Source organism: Sminthopsis crassicaudata, chromosome 1 (genome assembly GCF_048593235.1).
Source record: "Sminthopsis crassicaudata isolate SCR6 chromosome 1, ASM4859323v1, whole genome shotgun sequence".
NCBI classification, from domain to species: Eukaryota; Metazoa; Chordata; class Mammalia; order Dasyuromorphia; family Dasyuridae; genus Sminthopsis; species Sminthopsis crassicaudata.
Window position 1 is genome coordinate 692,716,583 of NC_133617.1, and position 21,283 is coordinate 692,737,865.

At 32.4% G+C, this 21,283-nt stretch overlaps 1 protein-coding gene across 5 annotated transcripts in view; it reads left to right on the top strand.

The window, feature by feature from the left end:
• The window catches only part of FAM120A (family with sequence similarity 120 member A), a 143,626-nt gene that overhangs the window by 52,163 nt on the left and 70,180 nt on the right, over positions 1 to 21,283 (top strand). For all 5 annotated transcript variants that reach the window (XM_074283655.1, XM_074283651.1, XM_074283653.1 and 2 more), the window contains 2 exons: positions 4,932 to 5,060; positions 5,891 to 5,987. In XM_074283655.1, coding sequence (XP_074139756.1) covers positions 4,932 to 5,060; positions 5,891 to 5,987 — 226 coding nt within the window. The remainder of the gene's footprint in view (positions 1 to 4,931; positions 5,061 to 5,890; positions 5,988 to 21,283) is intronic.

Here is a 21,283-nt window from a genome sequence, read left to right on the forward strand (position 1 = left end):
ATATTAGAAATAATGGATTTAATACTGAGAATATTTGATTCATTATGAAGTAGTAATAAAAACTAGAAGTGCCATTTATAATATTGTTGTAACATTTGAGATTTATAATAAACATTCATAAATTTAATCTCTCCTAGAATTTCATTTTGAAATAGCATTGGTCATAGTATATTTTAATCTTAAGTGACTGTTTAATAATGGAAATGCTGAATTTTATTGATAGACTGGTTATTACAAATATTGTATATGCATTGAAGTCATTCAAGGACGTATAATTTTGTTAAGAGTGGTACTCTCTTCATAAATAAAGCTCATGATCCATTCTCTATAACTTACTAGATAATCTTGCTATTTTCTCAAAATTCGTGGTTCCTTTTGGAACGTAAGCAGGCTGGTCATGAACAATTGGCGTACAGTCCATTACGAGACATTTGCTACATTCTTCCAGAGCTTACAACATGGCATAGCTTTGGAGAAGCTAGGGTTACCTTCACATTAGCAAGACACAACGAGGAATTCAATGTAGGAAATGCTTGGAAAATTGGAATCTTAAGTTATGTTTTTTCGCTTCAGTGGATAAGGCAAAATGTCAACTCACATCAACCAATTAGGAGCCTTTTGAAAAAACGTGTCATAAAGAAAAACAACTGGTAGTGGGAACTAAAGAGAGTGTTTTTAAGATTTTAAGATGTTGTTGCTGCATAGCCATTTCTACTATTTTATTGCTGGCCAAATTATTTATGTTAATGAATACCTGTAAAGCATTTAAAGTTATAAATTGTTCAGTACCCAGTATATGGGATAACTTTGTGAAAACTTTAAACATAAATTTAAAATTAGGCCAGATGAGAGGAATGATGTAAGAACATTCATAGGAAGGAGAAAAGATGAGATCAGTCACTTGCTATTCAAGAACCTGTTATCAATCTCTGGAGTACATATAGATAATACCTTTGGAAAAACTTGAAGGTCCTCCAAGCAAATCTATATGCTTGCTTGAATACACACACACACACACACACACACACACACACACACACACACACACACACACACACACACACACACACATATATATATATATTTTTTCAGACACCTAATACTTCCTAGCTGTGTGACCCTGGGAAGTCACTTAACCCCAGCCTCAGGGCGGAGGGGAAGTAGATAGATATAGATATAGATATATATGACAACAAAGTTAGTTGATTTATTTAGATCTTTAGAAAGCCTTGCTAGAATCCTGCAACTGCTTAGAATTTGATTTAGATGAAGATGAGACTGTTTAAATTGCCTTCTAAAGATGATTATTATAAGGAATTGATATTTCAGAACAATTTTTTTTTTTAATATCCAAAGGAAGTGTATATGTTTTTTAAAAGTAAGTACACTAACTTTATATTTTTTGCTAAAGGATAGTATTTTGTAATGTGAGAGATATACTATTCTTTGAAAAGTGAAAAATATTCTAGTTTTATATTGCTATAGCTTAGCTAGTTTTTGGAAATCTAACTAGGTTTTAAGAAGATTATTATTGATCATAAATCAATATTATTAATTTAAATAATTTCCCTACAGAATGAATAGTAGTATTACAAGGAGAAAAGTCAAATCAACAAACATTTGTTGAGCATCTGCTATGTCTAAATATTGTATTAAATGCTGGAGAGACAAAAAGAAAAATAAAACAGATCGTTCCTGCTAGAAGTTCATAATTATAAGGATATTTTTAAATTTTGGTCGATGACCTGTAGTAACATCTTGAATTAACCTAAAAAAAAAAGTGATATCTAATATAAATTGTATTTCTATGGGATAAACTGGAAATACTATTGGAATCAAGAGACCTAGCTGGAACACTTAACTAATTGACATTCTTTACCTGGCTCAAGTCACCTAATTCTTCTCTGAGCCCCCAGTTTGTTGAGCTGTAAATTGAAGGGATTTTCCTAAATAATCTCAAACTCTAAATTCTATGATCTCTTATAAGTAGAAAATATATTTTATATCTGATTTTTGATGTTTTTAGAATATTGCCTTATCTAGTGTCTTAAGTTCTGTGGTAGTTAAGAAAGGAAACCTTTTCACTTTCTTTTGTTATGTTTGACAACAACAAATAATAATAATGTTACTACTCAACTTTGTTCACTCCTGTGTTTTAGAAATCCTTGTCAGCCTTGCCAAGGAAGTCAGTCAACTTTCAGATCAATTCCAAGCCTTCTCACTTCCTATATCAAACACTTGAGACCCCTCTTCAGCAGTTCATATGTTCTCCCTCTATAAGTCAAGAGCTGAGAAAAGGGAAGATTTAGGGAAGTAGAGTGTGTGTGTGTGTGTGTGTGTGTGTGTGTGTGTGTGTGTGTGTGTGTGTGTATACACACGTGTGTTTGTGTTGGGAGGGCACCTTCTTGAAAGTATGCCAGTTTGATAAAATTTCTTTTTCTTTATTTCTTTAAAATTCCAATTTTGATTTGCTATAGATTGGATAACTTTTTTATTTTTCCAGCTACAATTGTGTTTTCTGAAAGTGGATGTTCTGTCATGAAATTCCAAAGCATGTGTTTTGGTGACAGAGAATGAATTTGATAAACTCAGAAGTTGGCCAATTTGTGGCTACAGTAATAACTTATTCAGTAACAGGTCACACTGAAAGGCATAAATGATCACTCTCACAAATGCATTTTAGGAGGCTGGTTAGCCCTGTGAGCCATAATTTTGTTTTTTAACATTCTTAGTTTCTTGAAATCTGATACCATTTGAATTTAGCCTGTATATTTGTAGTTTTTCAAACTGAATGACAAGCATTTTAAACCTGGAGAATATAAGCTTTTTTAGGTCAAGGACTGCTTAGGTTTTTTTGTTTACATAGTAGGACTTAATACATATTTGCTGAATTAAAAGCCATGAATATTCTAATGTTATGTGATTTTATATATTTGGGATTCAGATTTATGTGCTAAATTTTTACAGGCATACCTCATAAAGTTTAAAAATAATAACTGTTACCCTTTAATTATTTTTATAAAATATATTGAGGTTCTAAAGTCTCTTGAAATACTTACTTTTTCTTAAGTAGTGTAGGAGTTTCTAATTTAATTCTAATTGATTAGAAAGAATGAAATATTTGAAAAAATGGAGAAGACAGAAAAATTTCAGGAAGAAATATCTTGGGTAAAGAAATAGATAATTCATAGTATTTAGCTCTTTCCCTCTTATTGCACAAGTATCTGGATGTATTGTTCTTTATGTAGCAAGTTATACTGATAGTTACAGCTTAAAGTTTTAAGACCTTTCAATTAAAAAAAATTTTTTTTGAGCTCTGAGTCATTTTATTTGTTCTATTTGATCTGTAATCCTTATTGCTCTCTCTGAGCAAAAGCAAAACTACTTGGATAATCCAATTTGGAGAAGATGTAGGTGAGGGATAAGTTATTCCTAATCTTAAGATTTTGAAGAAATGATGGTGACTAGATTGGTCATGTTTTACCATCCACAGAAATGAAGTGAACGTAAATTCATTTAAATTAGAAATTCTTATTTCCATGGGGAAGAATTGACAGCCATGTATTAAGAAATCAGAAGGTACCAAAGCAGCTTACATAGGATTATTAGACTCCAGAAATTTTTATTCTAAAAACTGATTATGGACCTTTTATAGATGAGGAGTAGGTGAAATGTGAAATGAACAAGCTATGCCTTACAATTTCATAATTTTTTTGGAAAATTGAAATAATTTGTTTGACAGATTAACCATAATATATAATCTTAAATATTTAAATAGGAGTGTTATGGTTATCAACTGTATGCATTTTTAAAAATTGGTGGCATATAACTATGATTATAGGCTATCCAATTTTATGGAAGCAAACAAGTTTTTTAAATGAGGGGAATATAGTTTCCAGGGGAAGAACAATTCTTTTATTTTCAGAAATCTAATTTTATAGAAGAAAAGACATAAAGAAATAACTGCATCTATAGTTTGACTTTGGTTAGTTTTAGTTTGCTTTTTTTTTTTAAATTAATTTCACAAATTTCTATGTTTACTGGCATCTGTATCTTTTGGGAGAAAGGGGATAAATAAATACAGATATAATCACCATTATCTATTTTAAAAAAAATTATGGCTTTTTGTAATCCTTGGGTGTATTGGAAAGTTAGACCAAAAGTGTGCACATACAATATTTCAGAAAAATTCTAATCATGAATAGCCATATAGTATCTTAGCCCTGAAAGGGTTTTGCTTTTATCAATTAAAGACACTAAGGCCTAGAAAGATTAATTGACTTGTCTAGGTCACATTCCTAGTTAGTTTCAGATTTAGCACTAGAAAGTACCGTAATTGGCTGCCTTTTCTTCCCTGCTGGGATGCCCTCAAGGGGTTGATATTTAGTGCCTTTTGATCTAGCTATAAATAATAGGAAGAAAATTATGAACAAGAATGTAAAGGTGTTTGTGTAATTCCTTTCACTTTTATTTGTACTGATTTTAGGACATTTTCAACTAAAAAGAAGCAAGGCACTAGGTGGTGGTTTTTTTTGTTTGTTTATTTGTTTGTTGTTGTTTACTCTCTAGTACTTGTAGACTAGAAATGTAATTTCTGAGAACAACATTTGGATATGAAATTCATGATAGTGGGATTTCACCAATACAAAAATCAAATGGCCCCTAAAGTTTAGTGGTGTATCCAATAGTATTGGATGTATGTCTGAGATAAGATGAACCATTATAAGCTTTATTTAGCAGTAATGTAGGGTTTGAAATAATCTCAGTGCTAAGAGCTTTTAGGTAGAATCACAACTATGGGTGGTGGTGCCTGTAGGGATCTTAAAATGTAACTCATAGTATTAATAAGTCATCAGACCCTTAGTTATTAATTTAGATCACAGTTAAGTATTCTTTGACCCGTTTGTTTACATACCTGTTTATTTTCCTAGGTACGGGCTCACCAGCTAGTTTTACCACCTTGTGATGTAGTGATCAAAGCTGTTGCTGACTACGTTCGTAATATTCAGGATACCACTGATTTGGATGCCATAGCTAAAGATGTTTTTCAGCATTCACAGGTAAAATAGCTTGAATGTGGTTTACCTGAGGCATCTGCTACCTTTTGATTGTCTAACTGGAATGAGCTATTTGGTTCAGTTCTTGAGTAGTCTTGCCATATTATGGGGGGCGGGAAGGGAAGGAAAAGAAGAGAGAGGAAAAAATAGAGATAGGTATATATTGGTAAAGACAAATAAGTAATAAATGGCAGAATCATGGTTTTAACCCATGCTCTATAAATCTACTGTCTTTTCCAGCATACACTAAGCATATGAGAAAATCACTTTATAGAACCTTAACATGTAATCCACATAGGAAAGCTCTGGAATCAGTTGAAGAGGGCTACTATTGTGTATCTGTCCAGTTAGGCTTGTGTAAATTTGGCATTTATATTTCCACATCCCCCACCCCCCAAAAAAGTAAGAATTGAAGTAAATTGGCACCAAAATACTGAATTTTAGTAACATAAGAGATTCTACTTCACTTTTACCCGAATTTCAAACACTTGGGCACATATTCCCATTGATGTTACTTGTATTCAGTCTCAAGTATCAAATAGGAAGATAGGGAGGAAATACCTCAAAGATTTAAGTGGTTGTACAAGTTGATAATAGAACTAATACAACACCTCTTTTCTCAGTCTTATAATTACTTTTAAAATAGTGCTAAATAGTGTTTTTCCTAAATACCTTTTGCTTTTTCTTAAGTAATTTAGAATATTTTTAAACTTCTAAGCTAACATTAAAAAAAAAAAAAATTTAGAAGTCCAAGAGGGTTTTAATTTTTTTTAATGTAATTGATTAGAGGCATAATGGTTTTAAGAAGATTTTGTTTTTTATTTCTATTTCAGTCTAGAACAGATGATAAAGTTACTCGATTTAAGAGAGCAGTTGGATATTATTCAGCGACTAGTAAGCCTATGCCATTTCATCCACAACATTACTTAGGTAAGTAAACAGAGTTCCAAATGAAAATTATTGATAGCATATTTCAGTCCTTTAAAAATATTTTGTCATATGTTCCACTCCCTGTTTTCTTAATCTTCATTTAAATTTCATGATTCTATGAACTTAAAATGCTTAAATTCATTCCAGAATTTGGTATAATTCCCAGGGCAGATTGAGGATGGATATTCTTTAAAAGGGAAGAAAGGCAAGGAATATGAGCATGTATCTAGCTGAATTCCTGATAACTTTTGGATATTGGTGTAAGTGAACTATAGGGTATGTGAATATAGAGATCTTCCTTCTCTCCTTCCTTGTAAGGTTTTTTTTTTTTTTTTTTTAATTTTTAAAATTTATTTTATTTTATTTTATTATTTTTTTTTTTAGTGGACTAAAAATGATATGGAACTCAAAGGATTTCCTTAGTTGAGTAGTGTGTAGGGTTCTTAGCACAGCCTCTATCTGTCACTGGTGCTGCCAGTAAATGTGAATGCCTGGATAGTATGGGGTTGGAAGGTGCTATGTGCCAAACTCCACATGTTCTTGCCTCCCTTTCCCACATTCTGCCCTTCCTCATTGGCCAGAAGGAAGGAAGCTGTGGGTAACAGACTTTTAGTGAGTCTCAGTGTTAGAGATGGATGCATGATGTTGTGAATGGTGTTCTTCCCAGAAAACAACAATGGAAAATTAAGAATTGTATCTCTTTGAAATTGCAGAGTGATTGAAGGAGCATAGTAGAGGAAACTGAGGCCTAATAGAGAAGACAACTTTCCCAGGGTCATTAGTGGTAGTGCTGAGATACAGATCCATTTGTGCTAACTGCCCTCCTGTTCTTCTAGATCTTTACTAAAAGAGAAACTGGATTCCTGCTTTGAAGGTAGTTAGGGCCAATAGTTTAGCATCTAAATACTTGGAACAGTATAGAATTGAGAATACTTCTAAAGGAAGGAAAACATAGAAAGAGGACGGGGAAAAGCTACCACAGAAAGATCTTGGTAATGTTCTATGTTCAGGATTGGTAGATTCTGGTTTTCTTAGAAAAAAAACCACTCATAAGTTATTTGTATACTTAATTTAAGATGTAGATTTTTAATGTTTTGTAATGTTTAAGTTAAATAACTGTTCTTTTGTGCTCAGCAGAATAAGATATATTAGGCATTGTCCTTTAGCTTAAAATCTTTTACTAAACTATAAGGTAGTTGATAATAGTAAACAATAAGTGATAAAATATAAAAGATCCAAGTAACAATGTAGGTTATTAAGACTAAAGTAGTTTAGAGACAGATAAATCAGTATCTTTCCTTAGATTGCCTCCTATTATTTTATATTCTTTTATCTATTCTATTATTCTTGCATTATTCTAGAATTCAAACCAAGTTACCATGGATTTTGAATAAATCTTGTGTCAAAGGGTGGAAAATTGACTTAAAGATAAGAATCAAAGGATAGGGAGAAAAATTTACTCTAAATGGGACAGTATTTAAGTAGCATTTATTCTTCAGTGTAATGTCCTTGGCCTGGGTCATATACTAACATTTTTCTAAGTAATAAGAAGAAAGGAAGAGTACAGTCAAATAGTTATATGTTTGCAGGTTGTATGCCAAGAGAAATGGTAAGTTTATAGTACTTAAAAACAAGAGTGACGCTGAGCACTGATTCAACAAAAGATGGAACTGGTGCTCTTCATCTTGAGAAAGGGTACAGTGATAAACTGCAAAAAATTGAACTTTGCACATTATCCATTATAAATCTGGAAAAGTTCCTTAGTGTTATTGTTAATTTGTAATTTGTAAGAAATAATAGGTATAATAAATAGATGGGAAGCATGATTTTGTTATCTAAAACAGAACATTATGTACAATTCTGACTTTAATAAAAGAAAGATATGAGAATTGAATTTCAGTAAAGAAAATACACACTTTTTCCATATGTGAATTTATTAGAAAGATTAACTTATTTTATCAACTAAGTATTTATAGCTAAGAAAGTATTGCAAAAGTTTGTTTTTTAGGACTCTGCTAAATATGCATTTATGCAACTTAACATAGATAATTAGAAGTATGGGGCAACAGTGTAAATGGAAAGAACAGAGAGCATTAGCGGATTGAAACAGTGTTTCCAAATTACAGACCCTGAACCTGGCTCCCAAGAAGTACTATTAAAACAAGTTTTGATGTATCAGTTGTTTTGCTGGGGTTTTTTTTTTTCCTTTTCCCTAATAAAAATTGTTATATGAGAGGACAAAAACAAAGTTTAGGTAATGTAACTACAAAAATAATTTTATTTTGTAAAGTTGGGCACTCATAGAACCTTGAAAAAGAGTTACAGAAGTGAAGTCTTCTGCAAGAAACTTTTCCCAAACCTTAATTTTAGTATTGGAAATCACACCCATTTTATTCTGCCTATATCTTGTTTGAACACAGTTATTTTGCATGTTGTCTCCTTCGTTGCACTGGGACTTTCTTGAGAACAGCGTCCGGGTTTTTTTGTCTTTGTCTCCTCAGCCTTAGCACAATAGAGCACAAAGTAGTCTTCCTGAATGTTTGTTGACTGACTTATTACAAGATTTTATAAATAGTTGATAGAAAACATGTGAGATTAAGATATGCAGAATATAACCAAATTTAAGAAGCATTTCAGTAGATTTATGAATGGAAAATTATCTTGAAAATAAGCATGATTAAATTATTTTTTTCAACATGATATGAAGTCAGCTACCATACTCTTAGCCATTTTCTGTTACTCTAGTTAACTTCTCTGATCCAGTACATAGTATTTCGTATATTCTCTTGTATGCTTACTATGTACTGTGTATTTACTAAACTAGAGCTCACATTCAGGTTTTATTGCAATTATCTTTCAACCTCTTAATGCTGTAATCTAGAGTAACATATAAGAAGTGTAGTATAGATAAGTCAAATTCATATAGTTTTACAAATTCACTTAAAAATGTGAGCTTTTCCCCTGGCTAAGTATTTTTTAAGAGCAACATTTAGGTGTTAATATAAATGGGTGGTGTTATTATCACTATTATTTCTTTTACTTCCATTTAGTGTAGTGATAAGCAGTATATTGCTTTAAAATGTTAAGGCAGGGGCAGCTAAAATGGTGCAGTGGATAAAGCACTAGCCCTGAAGTCAGGAGGACCTGAGTTCAAATCTGGTCTCAGACACTTAACACTTCCTACCTGTGTGACCCTGGGCAAGTCATCCCAATTGCCTCAGCCAATGAAAAAAAAAGAAGTTAAGGCAAAAAACAAGGAAATTTTCAAATTCATCTATTTGATTTCTAGTGCATTTTCTGTATTGACTATAGCAAGAATCATTTCTACAGCACCTAAATTATATCCTCCTCCCCTTCCATCAATCTATTAGCTCTCAGCAATGAGCTTACCTTTTTAAGTTAATGAGAAAAATCAAAGCTATCATGTGTAAACTCCTAAATAGAACCCAGAATAAAAAGGACTTTAGAAATTATCTCAACTATTTCTGGATATATTCAGTTTATCTCTTTTCAATATCCCCCTTTACATCTGATGAAGGGCTTATTATTTTATAAGGTAACACATTCCATTTTCAGAAGACCTTATAATGAACTGAAATTTATCACTTTGTGGCATCCATCTTCTCATTGGTTCTAGTTTTGTTCTTTGGACATAACAGAAAAAAAAAATGCCTATTGTAGACGGAATTGGTTGATGATGTCGTGATCATGAGAACCTAGGGAGAAATGACTATTCCATCCTAGATTGCAGAATGGAGAAAAGGAAGAAAGAAACAGTCTGATAGACACCCTATATATTTGGGGAGAATAGATTACAAACTGTTTGGAAAAAAGATAGAAATAGAATTTATGGAATAAGATGTCCATTAGAATGGTCATAGTAAGAAGCTTCCAAGAATGAAATTCTGAATTGAAACAGTGCTAATAAGGAGGAAGAGAGACGATTATTTTGGAGAAACTAACTCATTAACCAACTTAGGTTTTGTTTTGTTTTTTGAAGGTCTATTAGACAGATGCAGGGGGACAAGTAATGAAAAGTGAATACAAAAAAGTGATGTAGTTCGGTAAAATTAGAATCAAGAAAGTTCAAATATAAGTCATGGCTGCCATGGAAAGCTAATGACAATGGGACAAATCTTGTTAACAGCCATATTGTCATAGTTCTTTGTCAGGAGGGAAGGGTCTATGTGCAAGGAGGTGGATGGGAAATCATTGTGATGTAAATACAAAAAAGAACAATAAAATATGGATTTCTTTTAAAGGAAGTAGTGATTACAAAGCCAAGGTGACTTCATTATTTTTTATTTATTTATTTTTTTAGCTGAGACAATTAGGCTTAATTGATTTGCTCAGGATCACACAGCTAGGAAGTATTAAGTGTCTGAGACCAAATTTGAACTCAGATCCTCCTAACTTCAGGTCTGGTGCTCTATCCACTGCATCATCTGCTGCCCGCCAGGGTGACTTTTTTAGAAATATACACTATAGTCCAGATGTGATCTGAACTGGGCAGAGGACAATGGATTCTTTTATTTCCTCAATTTTTAGTCTCTTCATGTAGGCTCCCATTATAGTTACTTTTTTTTGCTGCCATAATCACACTGTTGACCTCTATTAAACTTCTATTCTACTAAAGTCCTGGTGTTTTCAGATGAGTTATTGTCCAAGCTATTCCAATTTCCCCATTTTGTACTTTGTGAAATTTAACCCTGTGTAAGAAGTTACACATGGAGGCAACTTGTTGTTTGCTCTTTGTTCTTAAAGAGGACCAGTGACATCAGGAAGGTGAGTGAGACAGAGCTGTGCAAAGTCATTAGCGTCACTCTCTTCTCTAAGGTCACCTTGAGTCAGTGACAAGACATAGTTCAGAATAACTTATGATGACCCATCGAAGCCAACTAGTGGCTCAGTGGTTAGAGCACTGGACCTAGAGTCAAGAAGACTTGAATTCAAATCCAGTTGACACTTCCTAACTATTACTTAAGCAAATCACTTATCATCTAATTGCTTGATAAAATAGATTTGCTGGAGAAGGAAATGGTAAGCCATGTAAATACTCAACAATCAGAATCATCCGCAAAAAGCACTCCAAGTCTCACTGTTAGGCTTACAGAACTTAATATACAGATTTAATATAACAGTGGCACTTATGTACTCAAGTGGTCCAGTGGCTTTTAAACATATAACTATTGGGCATCTGGAGGAAAACAATATGCAAATTTCAATCAACTGAAAAGATTTCAACCACCATCAAGAAAACGATCAAGAATTAATATCATAGGTAAAGAAAAGTACCACATTTGACACTTGGTGTCAGAATACTGGAGACAAAGAATGTAAACCAAACACAGGCTTGGGACCACATGCTCTCTCTCTCTCTCCCATTCCCAAATAGACCGCAGTGAATCCAGCATGGTACAAGCTATTGATCTTTGCCAAGAAAATTCCAAATGGGGTCATTAAGGGTTGGACATGACTGGAGCAACAGAATAATAGCAACTAAGAATTTAAAATTTGCCATTATTAAATTTCATCATGTTTGATCCAGCTTAATATTCTAGACAGAACCTTAGGAAGAATTCTTGTTTAAGGAGCTTTGTGAAGTTTAGCCTTCAGAAAAGGAAAAGAAGAGGTCAGAGAAGTAGGAGTAAGACCCACAAGAAGACAATATCACGAAGCTCAGAGCATTGATGACATCTGGATGCACAGGATTGTCTCCTAATGTCAAATATTTAAGTGACATGGAAGATAAAGTCAGGGAGAAAAGAGAAAGATTGTGAGAATAATATATGGTCTTATAGAGAATGGTTTTAGTTGAATGGTAGAAACAGAAGCCAGCTTGCAAGGGGTTAAGAAGTGAGTGGATAATAAGGAAATATTGCTCTACTATTGCTAATCCCTAGGTAGTTTTGATGTGAACAAAAGCAGAATACGTTTACTAATAACTAATTTTTCATTAGAAAATGTTCTGTTTGGAAATGGTGCCACTTAAAAGAATTCAATTTTTGTTTCATAGATATTTCAATTTTTGTTCCATATGCTATGCAAATAAGCATTACATAATCATCCATTTCAAAGTCTTCATTATTTTACATATCCACAAATGATGGAATCCCATTTTTAACAACTTTGAGTACCTAGTAATACAGTATAATAGAAAGAAATTTGTAGATACCTCTAATCATTATATCCACTGACTTTCTCAAATAATATTTTATTTTTTCAAATACATGTAAAGATGTTTTTCAACATTCATTTGTATAAAACTTTGTATTCTAAATTTTTTACCTCCTGCCTTTACCTCTCCCTCCCCACAACAGTAAGTAATCTAATATCCCACTGACCTTCAAAACATTTTTGGGCTACTTATACTCTCTATATGTTTTTTCATATTAGAACGCAAACTCCTTGAGTACTGGAATTGTCTTATTTGTTTCCTTAACATAATACTTGGCACATACATAGCAAGCACATAATAGTCACTTAACCTCTAACCTAACATCTCCAAATGCACATTGGACATCTTGAAACTAAGATGCTGTATACATCTTAAACTCCACATGTCAAAAACTGAATTCATTATCTTTCCCAAGAAGCTATTATTTTACTTTGCAACATTATGTGCAAGTTTTTCCATGTTTCTTGTATTCATCATATTTATTGTTTCTTACCACTCAGTAATAAATATTCCATTACATGCTTATTTAAAAGTTTAGCCATTCCCCAGTAAGTGAGCATCTGAATTGTTTCCAGCTCTTTGCTACCCCAAAAAGTGTTGTTATAAATATTTTGGTGTATATAGTCTTTTTTTTTTTCCCCCCAGATGATCTCTTGAGTTATACACTTCAAAATGGGATCTGTATAAGTCAAGGGTTATGGACATTTTAGCTACTTTAACATCAAACTGTGAAACAAACTATGAATTCGAAAGCATTCCTTCCTCATTGCTTTTAACATCAGATACGAATTCCTTTATTTTTATGGTCTGTCTCCAAACTCTGTTTCCAGTTTTATCTTGTTTTCTTCTTTTGAAAATACTCAATATTTCAGCCAGACTAGGTACTTGTTTGCCATTTATAACATTCCATTTCTTGCCTCTCTGTGTGAAATAGACTTCCCTTTTCCCCTCTACCACTTGGATTCTCTCATTCTATTCATAGTTGAAGGCCTTGCTCTGATTACCCCCTTAGCTGTTAGCCCTTCCTGTAGTACTTTCTGACTAAATACTGATTCTCTTCAGAAGACTGTAAATTCCTTGTGGTAGAGACTTAATTAATTTTATCTTTGTATCCTCTAACACCTGCCACTGAATGAAGAATTATTGAATTGAACTGGATTTTTAAAGTTAAATTCTTAGAGAATTTGGAAACAGTGTTTTTTCCTATTGATTTTTTAGAGATCTAAGTGCTAAACCAATTCATGTGACTTAAATATAATGAGTAATAAAATCCACAGTAATTTTTCAATTTGGATATTCTCAAATAGTTTCAGAAACAGAAATTTAAGTATATTATTTAGTTTAGTGCAGACTTGTTAAAGTGTACTCTCCTAATATTAGGAAAAATAATTCACAGAGCAGTTTGTGTAATGTTTTCTTTTTGCATTTTTATCTCGTCATCAAGATTTTTTGAACATCAACTGTTGAGGTTGTTTTCACTACATGCTACATCTAACTGACTTTAAAATTTACTTTGAGAGTATTTTCTTTCTATAAAAACTTGAAATAAAGATTTTGATTGCAGTTATTTTATATTTAAAGTTAACATACAGTAGAAAAATATATTTAGTACAGCAAAGTCTAGAACATTAATTTTCTTTGCCGATCTTAAAAGGAATTTGAGACCTCTCTTCTAGAACTTTGTGATAATGCATTTTTCCATTCCTTCCGCTATTCATGAAAGATGATTGTTGGGAAAGAGGGAGGAGGGAATTTTGTTAAAATTTTTTTCCTTACTTTTTGGTGAGAATTTTCAGAAATTCCTTCCTTTATCCCTGTAGAGAAGTAAATTTTAATGAAGCCAAGGATGCAAAACTGCTAAACTAACCTTCCTGGAAAGAAATAGTGCCAAGGGGGGAAGAGAGTGCCAAGTGAGTACAGGTGTGTTCTATATTGGAAAAATATGAACTTTACATAAAAGGTGAATTAGGGATGTATTCATATTACTAATGGATTCATTAAATGGGTTCCGTGATTATATAGAGCTCAGGCAGTGATAGTGCATTTAAGTATTATATTTTTAAATCATTTAGTATTTGACCAGGTTTCGAAAAATCAGTTTTACTACAACTACAAGAAAATTTAGAAATTCTCTCCTTCAAACCCTTCATTTTATATGTAAGGTAACTGAGATAAAAGCAGTTGTGATTTGCTAGAAGTCATGGTGTTTTATTAGTGACAGAGACCTAAAAACCTAAAAACTCACTATTCTAATAATTCTACTTTCTCAAACTTTTTGTTTTAAGGACCTCTTTATATTCTTAACCATTATTGAAGACCCCAAAGAGATTTGGTTAATATAGGTCATTATATTTATTGATAGTTGCCACATTTGAGGTTAAAATAAATAATTTTTTAAAGTTTGTTAATGTCCAACTTAATAGAAAAACAGCTGAATCATCATCTGTTTCTGCATTTAATTTGTTGCGATTGTTTTGGTTGAATTATTGAGAGAAAATCTTGACCTCACACAAATAAGTAGTGGGAAAAGACCAGGAGTATTTTAAAAGGCAAATTACACCTTTTAGCTATTACAAAAATGGTTTTGACTTCATGGGCCCCATTGAAAGGACTCAAGGGGCTTACAGACCATATGCTCTTAACCCCAGTTCTCAAGGGAGCGCTTTAATATGTAATCATAGGATCATAGCTCTCTTCTTGGGATGGTGCCTTATAGGTTGTCTTGATTCAACTCCATCATTTCAAGGAGTAACCCTCCAGCTTCATATCAAGTATTCTTTTTTAATATGCCATACTACCTCTTAGATTTCATACTTATAAAGTAATGATGAGAAAGAAAGTTAATATTTATATTTTACTTACTATATGTCAGGTAATATTCACTTTATAATTATTTTCTCATTTGTTCACAATGACCCTGAATGGTAGGTGCTATTATTATCCCTGTTTTTACAATGAGGAAACTGAAGCAAATAGTGATTAATAATAGGTACCCACAACTAAAAAGTATCTCAGGTCAGATTTGAACTCAGATCTTCCTGAATCCCAGCATCCATTTGACTCTTATCTAGCAGCTTGGTAATAAAAGTGATGCTTAGTGGGAAACATCCAGACTGTGGGCCATAGAAGGGCCATGTAATCATTTGGTCTGGCTCTTCTAAGGCAGTGTGACAATGATGAGCTGAAAGCTAAGTGCAACAACCTCCCACTGCTTGAGTTTTTTAAGTCGATAATTTTGTATGGCCTGTGAATGAAGTTATATACCCAATCATCCTTGGCAGAAAAAAGGTTCATTACACCTATTCTCTTGGGATATATTAAATACTTACTGGACTTTTTTTTTTTTTTTTAACTGAAAGATGGGAGTCAGTGAAGACCGATAAAAATTACTCTAAATCCTTGAATCTTTTCATTCAGTTTTGCATGCTTCCAAAGGAACCTGATGGTGAAGCTATTGCCAAAGAATTTTCAGCATGCTAACATTTTTCTCTAGGGTAAGAATATTTATTTCAGGGGTGATTTATTTAAGGGGAGTTAAACCACAGGAATTGAAAATATTGGTACCTATATAATTGCGCGGCTTGGAATGAACACCTGGATTCCTAGTCATTGAGATAAAGACATTTATGTTACTCAAATATTTATTCAGCTTTATTGTGTGTTTAATGTATGTAGTATACAGAGCTAGCCAACAGGTATATATAAAGTTAGATAAGTCATGGTGCAACATATCTCCAAGTGATAAAAGAGCAAAAATTGTTAGGCTCACCCCACTGGAATTATGAAATTTTTAAGGCAGCACCCTTAAGATAAACAGGGACCAAAAGGAACTTTTCTTCTTATTTTCAAGTTAGACCAAGAATTTAAAATAAAAAGGGTTTTCCTAAATTTGTTTCGAAATCTTTGTTTTTAGCATTTGTGAAGCTTTAATGTCTGTTAAATATGCAATTTTAAAACATCAAAAATATTTGGAAATTTTTCCCTTTTCTTAAAATTTAATGTAGAAAATTATATTGATTTGTCTATTTATGTATGTAGATAATCACCAGAGTTACTGATTTATGGTGTTATATTAGCAAGTTATGGTCCGGTGTCAGGATGGCCCAAAACCCAATGTCTTTTGTATTTGCATTATCAAACTTGAAATGAAAAAATAATTACTAAGTAAGCATTGCCCTTTGATTTTACTTGTTAGTCTTCACAAATTAAACACAAATTAAAATCTCCTTTCTCTACACCCTGATAGTATTCCTTCCTTCCTTCCTTCCTTTTTTTTTTTTTTTTTAATTAAAGCTTTTTATTTTCAAAACGTATGCATGGATAGTTTTTCCAACATTAACCCTTTCAAAACCTTGTGTTCCAATTTTTCCCTCTTCTTCCCACCCCCTCCTCTAGATGGCAAGTAATTCAATATATGCTAAACATGGTAAAAAAGAAAATTATGTTAAATCTAATATATGCATACATATTTATGCAATTATTTTGCTGGACGAGAAAAAGGGGGGAAAATGAGAAAATAAAATTCAAGTTTGACTTTCTGTTGTTCACTTGCATTTTGTTTTCTTTCTCAAGTTTTTTTCTTTCCTTCTTGATTTGATTTTTCTTGTGCAGCAAAATAAGTATATAAGTATATATACATATATTGATTTAACATGTATTGTAACATATTTAATATGTATTAGACTTCCTGCCATCTAGGGGAGGGAGTTGGGGTAAGGAGGGGAAATTTTAGAACACAAAGTTTTACAAGGGTCAGTGTTGTAAAATTACCCATGCATATGTTTTATAAATAAAAAGCTTTAATAAAATAAAATAAAATGCAAGCAAATAACAACAGAAAGAGTGAAAATGCTATGTGTAGTGATTCACACTCAGTTCCTACAGGCCTCTCTCTGGGTGTAGATGGCTCTCTCCATCACAAGATCATTGGAACTGGCCTCAATCATTATTGAAGAGCCATGTCCATCAGAATTAATCACCGTATAGTCTTCTTGTTGCCCTATATAAAGATCTCCTTATTCTGCTCATTTCACTTAGCATCAGTTCATGTTTGTCTCTCCAGGCCTCTCTGATATCATTCTGCTGAGCATTTCTTATGGAGCAATAATATTCCATAACATTCATATACTACAACTTACTCATCCATTCTCCAACTGAAGGGCGTCCACTCAGTTTCCAGTTTCTTGCCACTACAAAAAGGGCTGCTACAAACATTTTTTGCATATGTGGGTCCCTTTCTTTCCCTTCTTTAAGATCTCTTTAAGATACAAGCCCAGTAGAAACACTGCTGGATCAAAGGGTATGAGGGTATAGTCTAAATAATGATAATCTTTTTCCTACAGTCTCATTTTTGATATGAAGCAAAAGTTCAATTGTCCTCTGGGAGTAGGTCTTTTTTCTTTAGGTCCTAGAGCAGTTCTTCCTTTTTGGTCATGTATCCTGTTCCATTCTGGTAAAATATGTAGCCTTCTTTTTAGAAAAATGATTTTCATTGCATAAAGTAGAATTTTAAAAGAAGTCAGTTAACTTAAGTACAGCTAACAATATAAAAGATAAGTTAACAGATTTTATATTAGAATCTCAATTTTAGAGGAATTACTGATTTATTTTTTAATGACTGAGTTTACTAAAAAAAAATTCCCTATGAAATTTTTTCCCCTTCACCTATTCTTTCTGTTTCCCAATCTTTCCTAATCATACTTTGCAACAAAAGCCTACTTCTATAGTAAGTATTTATAAAAGGAGTAGAATGAGAAACTGGTAGTGTTAATCTCCATGTGAGCCCTTGTATCTATTCTGAGAAAGATCCTCTTGTCATGAAAAAAAGACTGACAATGACTCTGCTTAGCCAAGCCTTGGAATGAGAACAAGAACTAATTTAGAACACTCCCAGTAGCACAGAAGCCTGTTATAGTTTATTCTGCCTTTCTGCCATTTCCCCTCCAAAATTTTTTTAAAAATTAATTCATTAATTAGACTAAATAGGATTTATTAGTGAGTTGAATTTTACATTAGGGAACAGGAACAGAGCGCAGTTTGAGGTTGGCAGTTGTAATCACTTTATGATACAGCCAGTCTATGGACCATGTTTTGTTTTCAGTTTGTTGTTAACAAAAACCTGCTTTTCAGGAGATTCAATATGGAATGATTAAACAACCAGAGTGTATCAAAGATGTTCATCTTCAGTTTAATGTTAATTAATGGTAATCATCATTAATGAGGCTAGTTCTCATATCATTCAGAAGGGTAACAACTTGAAAATGAAATTATAAGGATGGTAAATGTTTTTAAGAAACAATATTACAAACATTTACTACCCTTATAATTGTAGGTCCCACAAAACTAAATGTATAAACTTTTAGAAAGAGCAGAACTAAACATCCTTCAAAGTTTTGGGGAAATAATTTATAGAATAGATTATTTTTTTAGATAGCTTCTATTGCTAAGTTTTAGCATTCTAGGATTCCTCTCTCCACTCCAGACTTCCCCAAACTATAGTTTCAGCACTGTGTGAACTTCCAAAAAAAAACATTTCCTTCACCAAAATCAGATAGGCAGCTCATTTATAACTTGTCCTAGAATTGTGTAGAAGCATTGGGATATTAAAGGTCTTGTTCATAAGTACTAATACTAGCTATATCATCTAATATGTACCAGATACATACGACCCAGATTGAACCCATGTCTTGAGCTGGCTTCACTGCCCTTTGTCTTCTATATATCACTTTTCACTAGGATTCACATAATCATATAGATTTAGAGCTAGAAAAGACCTTTACAGTTTTCTAGTTCAAATCACTCATTTTATAGATAATGAATTAAAGCCCAGAGGAGTTAGATGATTTGCCCATGGTAGTAAGTGGAAAAGTCAGGATTTATTTCCATGTCCTCTGTTCACTTAACCATGCTCCCTACCTAACTGATTCTCCAGCTTTTTAGCCAAGATTTGTTTTATGTTTCATATATTAGATTCAAAGAGTTGTATCATGACATCATGGCATCTATTCACCTTCATTCAAAGGAGTATCTCAACTACAACTTAATATTCCATGGTTTTAGGTTTTTGTTTTTTGTTTTATTGTTTTGAGTTTTTTTTTTTTTTTTTTTTTTTAATTTGGGTCACTTTCTCTTTGAAGTCCTGGACTTTATCTCTAGCCCCTACTCTTGGAATTATAATTAAAATATAATATATTGAATTAAAAGATAAAGACTCAGTAGCAGATTTTAAAGTTTGCCTTGGTTTAGTGATTTGCTTGCCTTATAGCCAGAGTTATATAAACATCTATTTTAATTTGCTTAATAATAGATATTTTTATATATTCAAATTTTATTTTCCAATGGCTACCCATTTTGTTCATTTTTTTTAAAAATAGCAGCCTTTAAAAATAAATAAATGAATGAATGAATGAATAAATAAATAAATAAATAGATAGATAGATAAATAAATAAATAAATTATGAAAATAGCAGCCTTAACAGATAGTAGTAGAAACTAGTATGACAAATTTTAAGTGAATTTTAATTTTATTTTTTATAGATAATTTAATTTTATAGCTAATAAAATATTTTTTAAAGTTAAGGATTGAAGTTTTTTTAAGTTTCTCTCTAATTTTGAAACTTTGAGCTTTAATACAATGATAATCAAAATGGCCCACAATTTTTATGATAGTCCCTCAAGTTTGTTCAAAAGAAGCACCATTAGTTTTTGTTTTTTTTTTTCTAATTTTTACTTAGTAATTTTTTTCCTAATTGCATGGAAAACTAGTTTAATTTTTGTAAATTTTGAATTCCAAATTTTCCTCCCCCTCTGCAAGATAGTAAGAAATCTGATATAGGTTATAATTATTTTAAACATATTTCCATAATAGTCATGTTGTGAAAGAAAAAAAAAATCAGAACAAAAGGGGAAAGCTACAAAAAAGAAAAAACAACCCCCCCAAAAAAGCAAAAATAGTTAGCTTTGTTCTGCATTCAGTCTCTGTAGTTCTTCCTCTGGATGCAGATGGCAGTTTCAATCCTAAATCTATTGGAATTATCGTGGATCATTGTATTGATGAGAAGAGCCAAGTCTATCTTAGTTAATTATCACACAATCTTGCTGTTAATGTGCACGGTTTTCTCCTGGTTTCTATTTATTTCACTCAGCATCAGTTCATTTAACCTTTCCAATCTTTTCTAAAATTACCTTGTTCCTCATTTCTTATAGAACAATAGTATACCATTACATATTCATAAGGGTCATTATTGAAACAAATTATGCAGATTTGGTGTTTGTTTTGTTCATTTGCTTTGGCTTTTGCAAAAGGATGTTGTTATTGCCTCATGGTGACCTAGGATTTACCAAGACAGTCTGTCTTCATGGGCTCAAGTGCTATATTACTCAGTTCCACTAAGCTAAGCAGGAAAGATTTTGAGTAGAGGCCTGGTGGTGAAGTCTATCTGCTGTCGGAAGGTCAGCCTGACTCACTTCTGAGTGGTTCATGGCCATACTGACCCATAGTGTCATAGATTGTTTTGCTACAGAAATTCTTGAGGACTCTCTTGTAAGTTATATAAGGTTTTTGATTTTTGTGGAGGGAGTAGCCACATCAGTGGAATGACAGATTCTTGAAGTAGTAAAGTAAGGAGGCAGGTGAAGGAAGTGATTCATAAGGCTTCAGGAATGGTGGTATAAAGCAGAGAACTCAAATTTATTTTTGTGACTTCTTTTAATTCATTCCATGAATTTGTAATGTTTTTGAATTATAATTACAGCATATAACATTAGATAAAAAGAATGGCTATCTAATCCATATGAGAAATATATAATTATTGCTTTAACAAAAATTATATTTTAATTCCATTTCTATTTTTATAATGCCATCCATTTTGTACATGAACCTAAGTCCTAGTTTGTCAGAAGCTTAATGGAATCTGTTAGAAGGAATGACTTCTTTAGTATTGAATTTTTCCTTGGTCTTTTCAAGTTGAGTTGCTGAAATTCCTGATTTTATTTTACCTGTTCTGGCACTACTTTGTGTTTTCTCTGTAGAATTCTTGCCTTTGTTTGCCTTTTTTTATCTTGATCTCTGTTGAGCCATTCTTCATCTGACTTTCTTCTGGGCTCAGGTTGCTTTAGC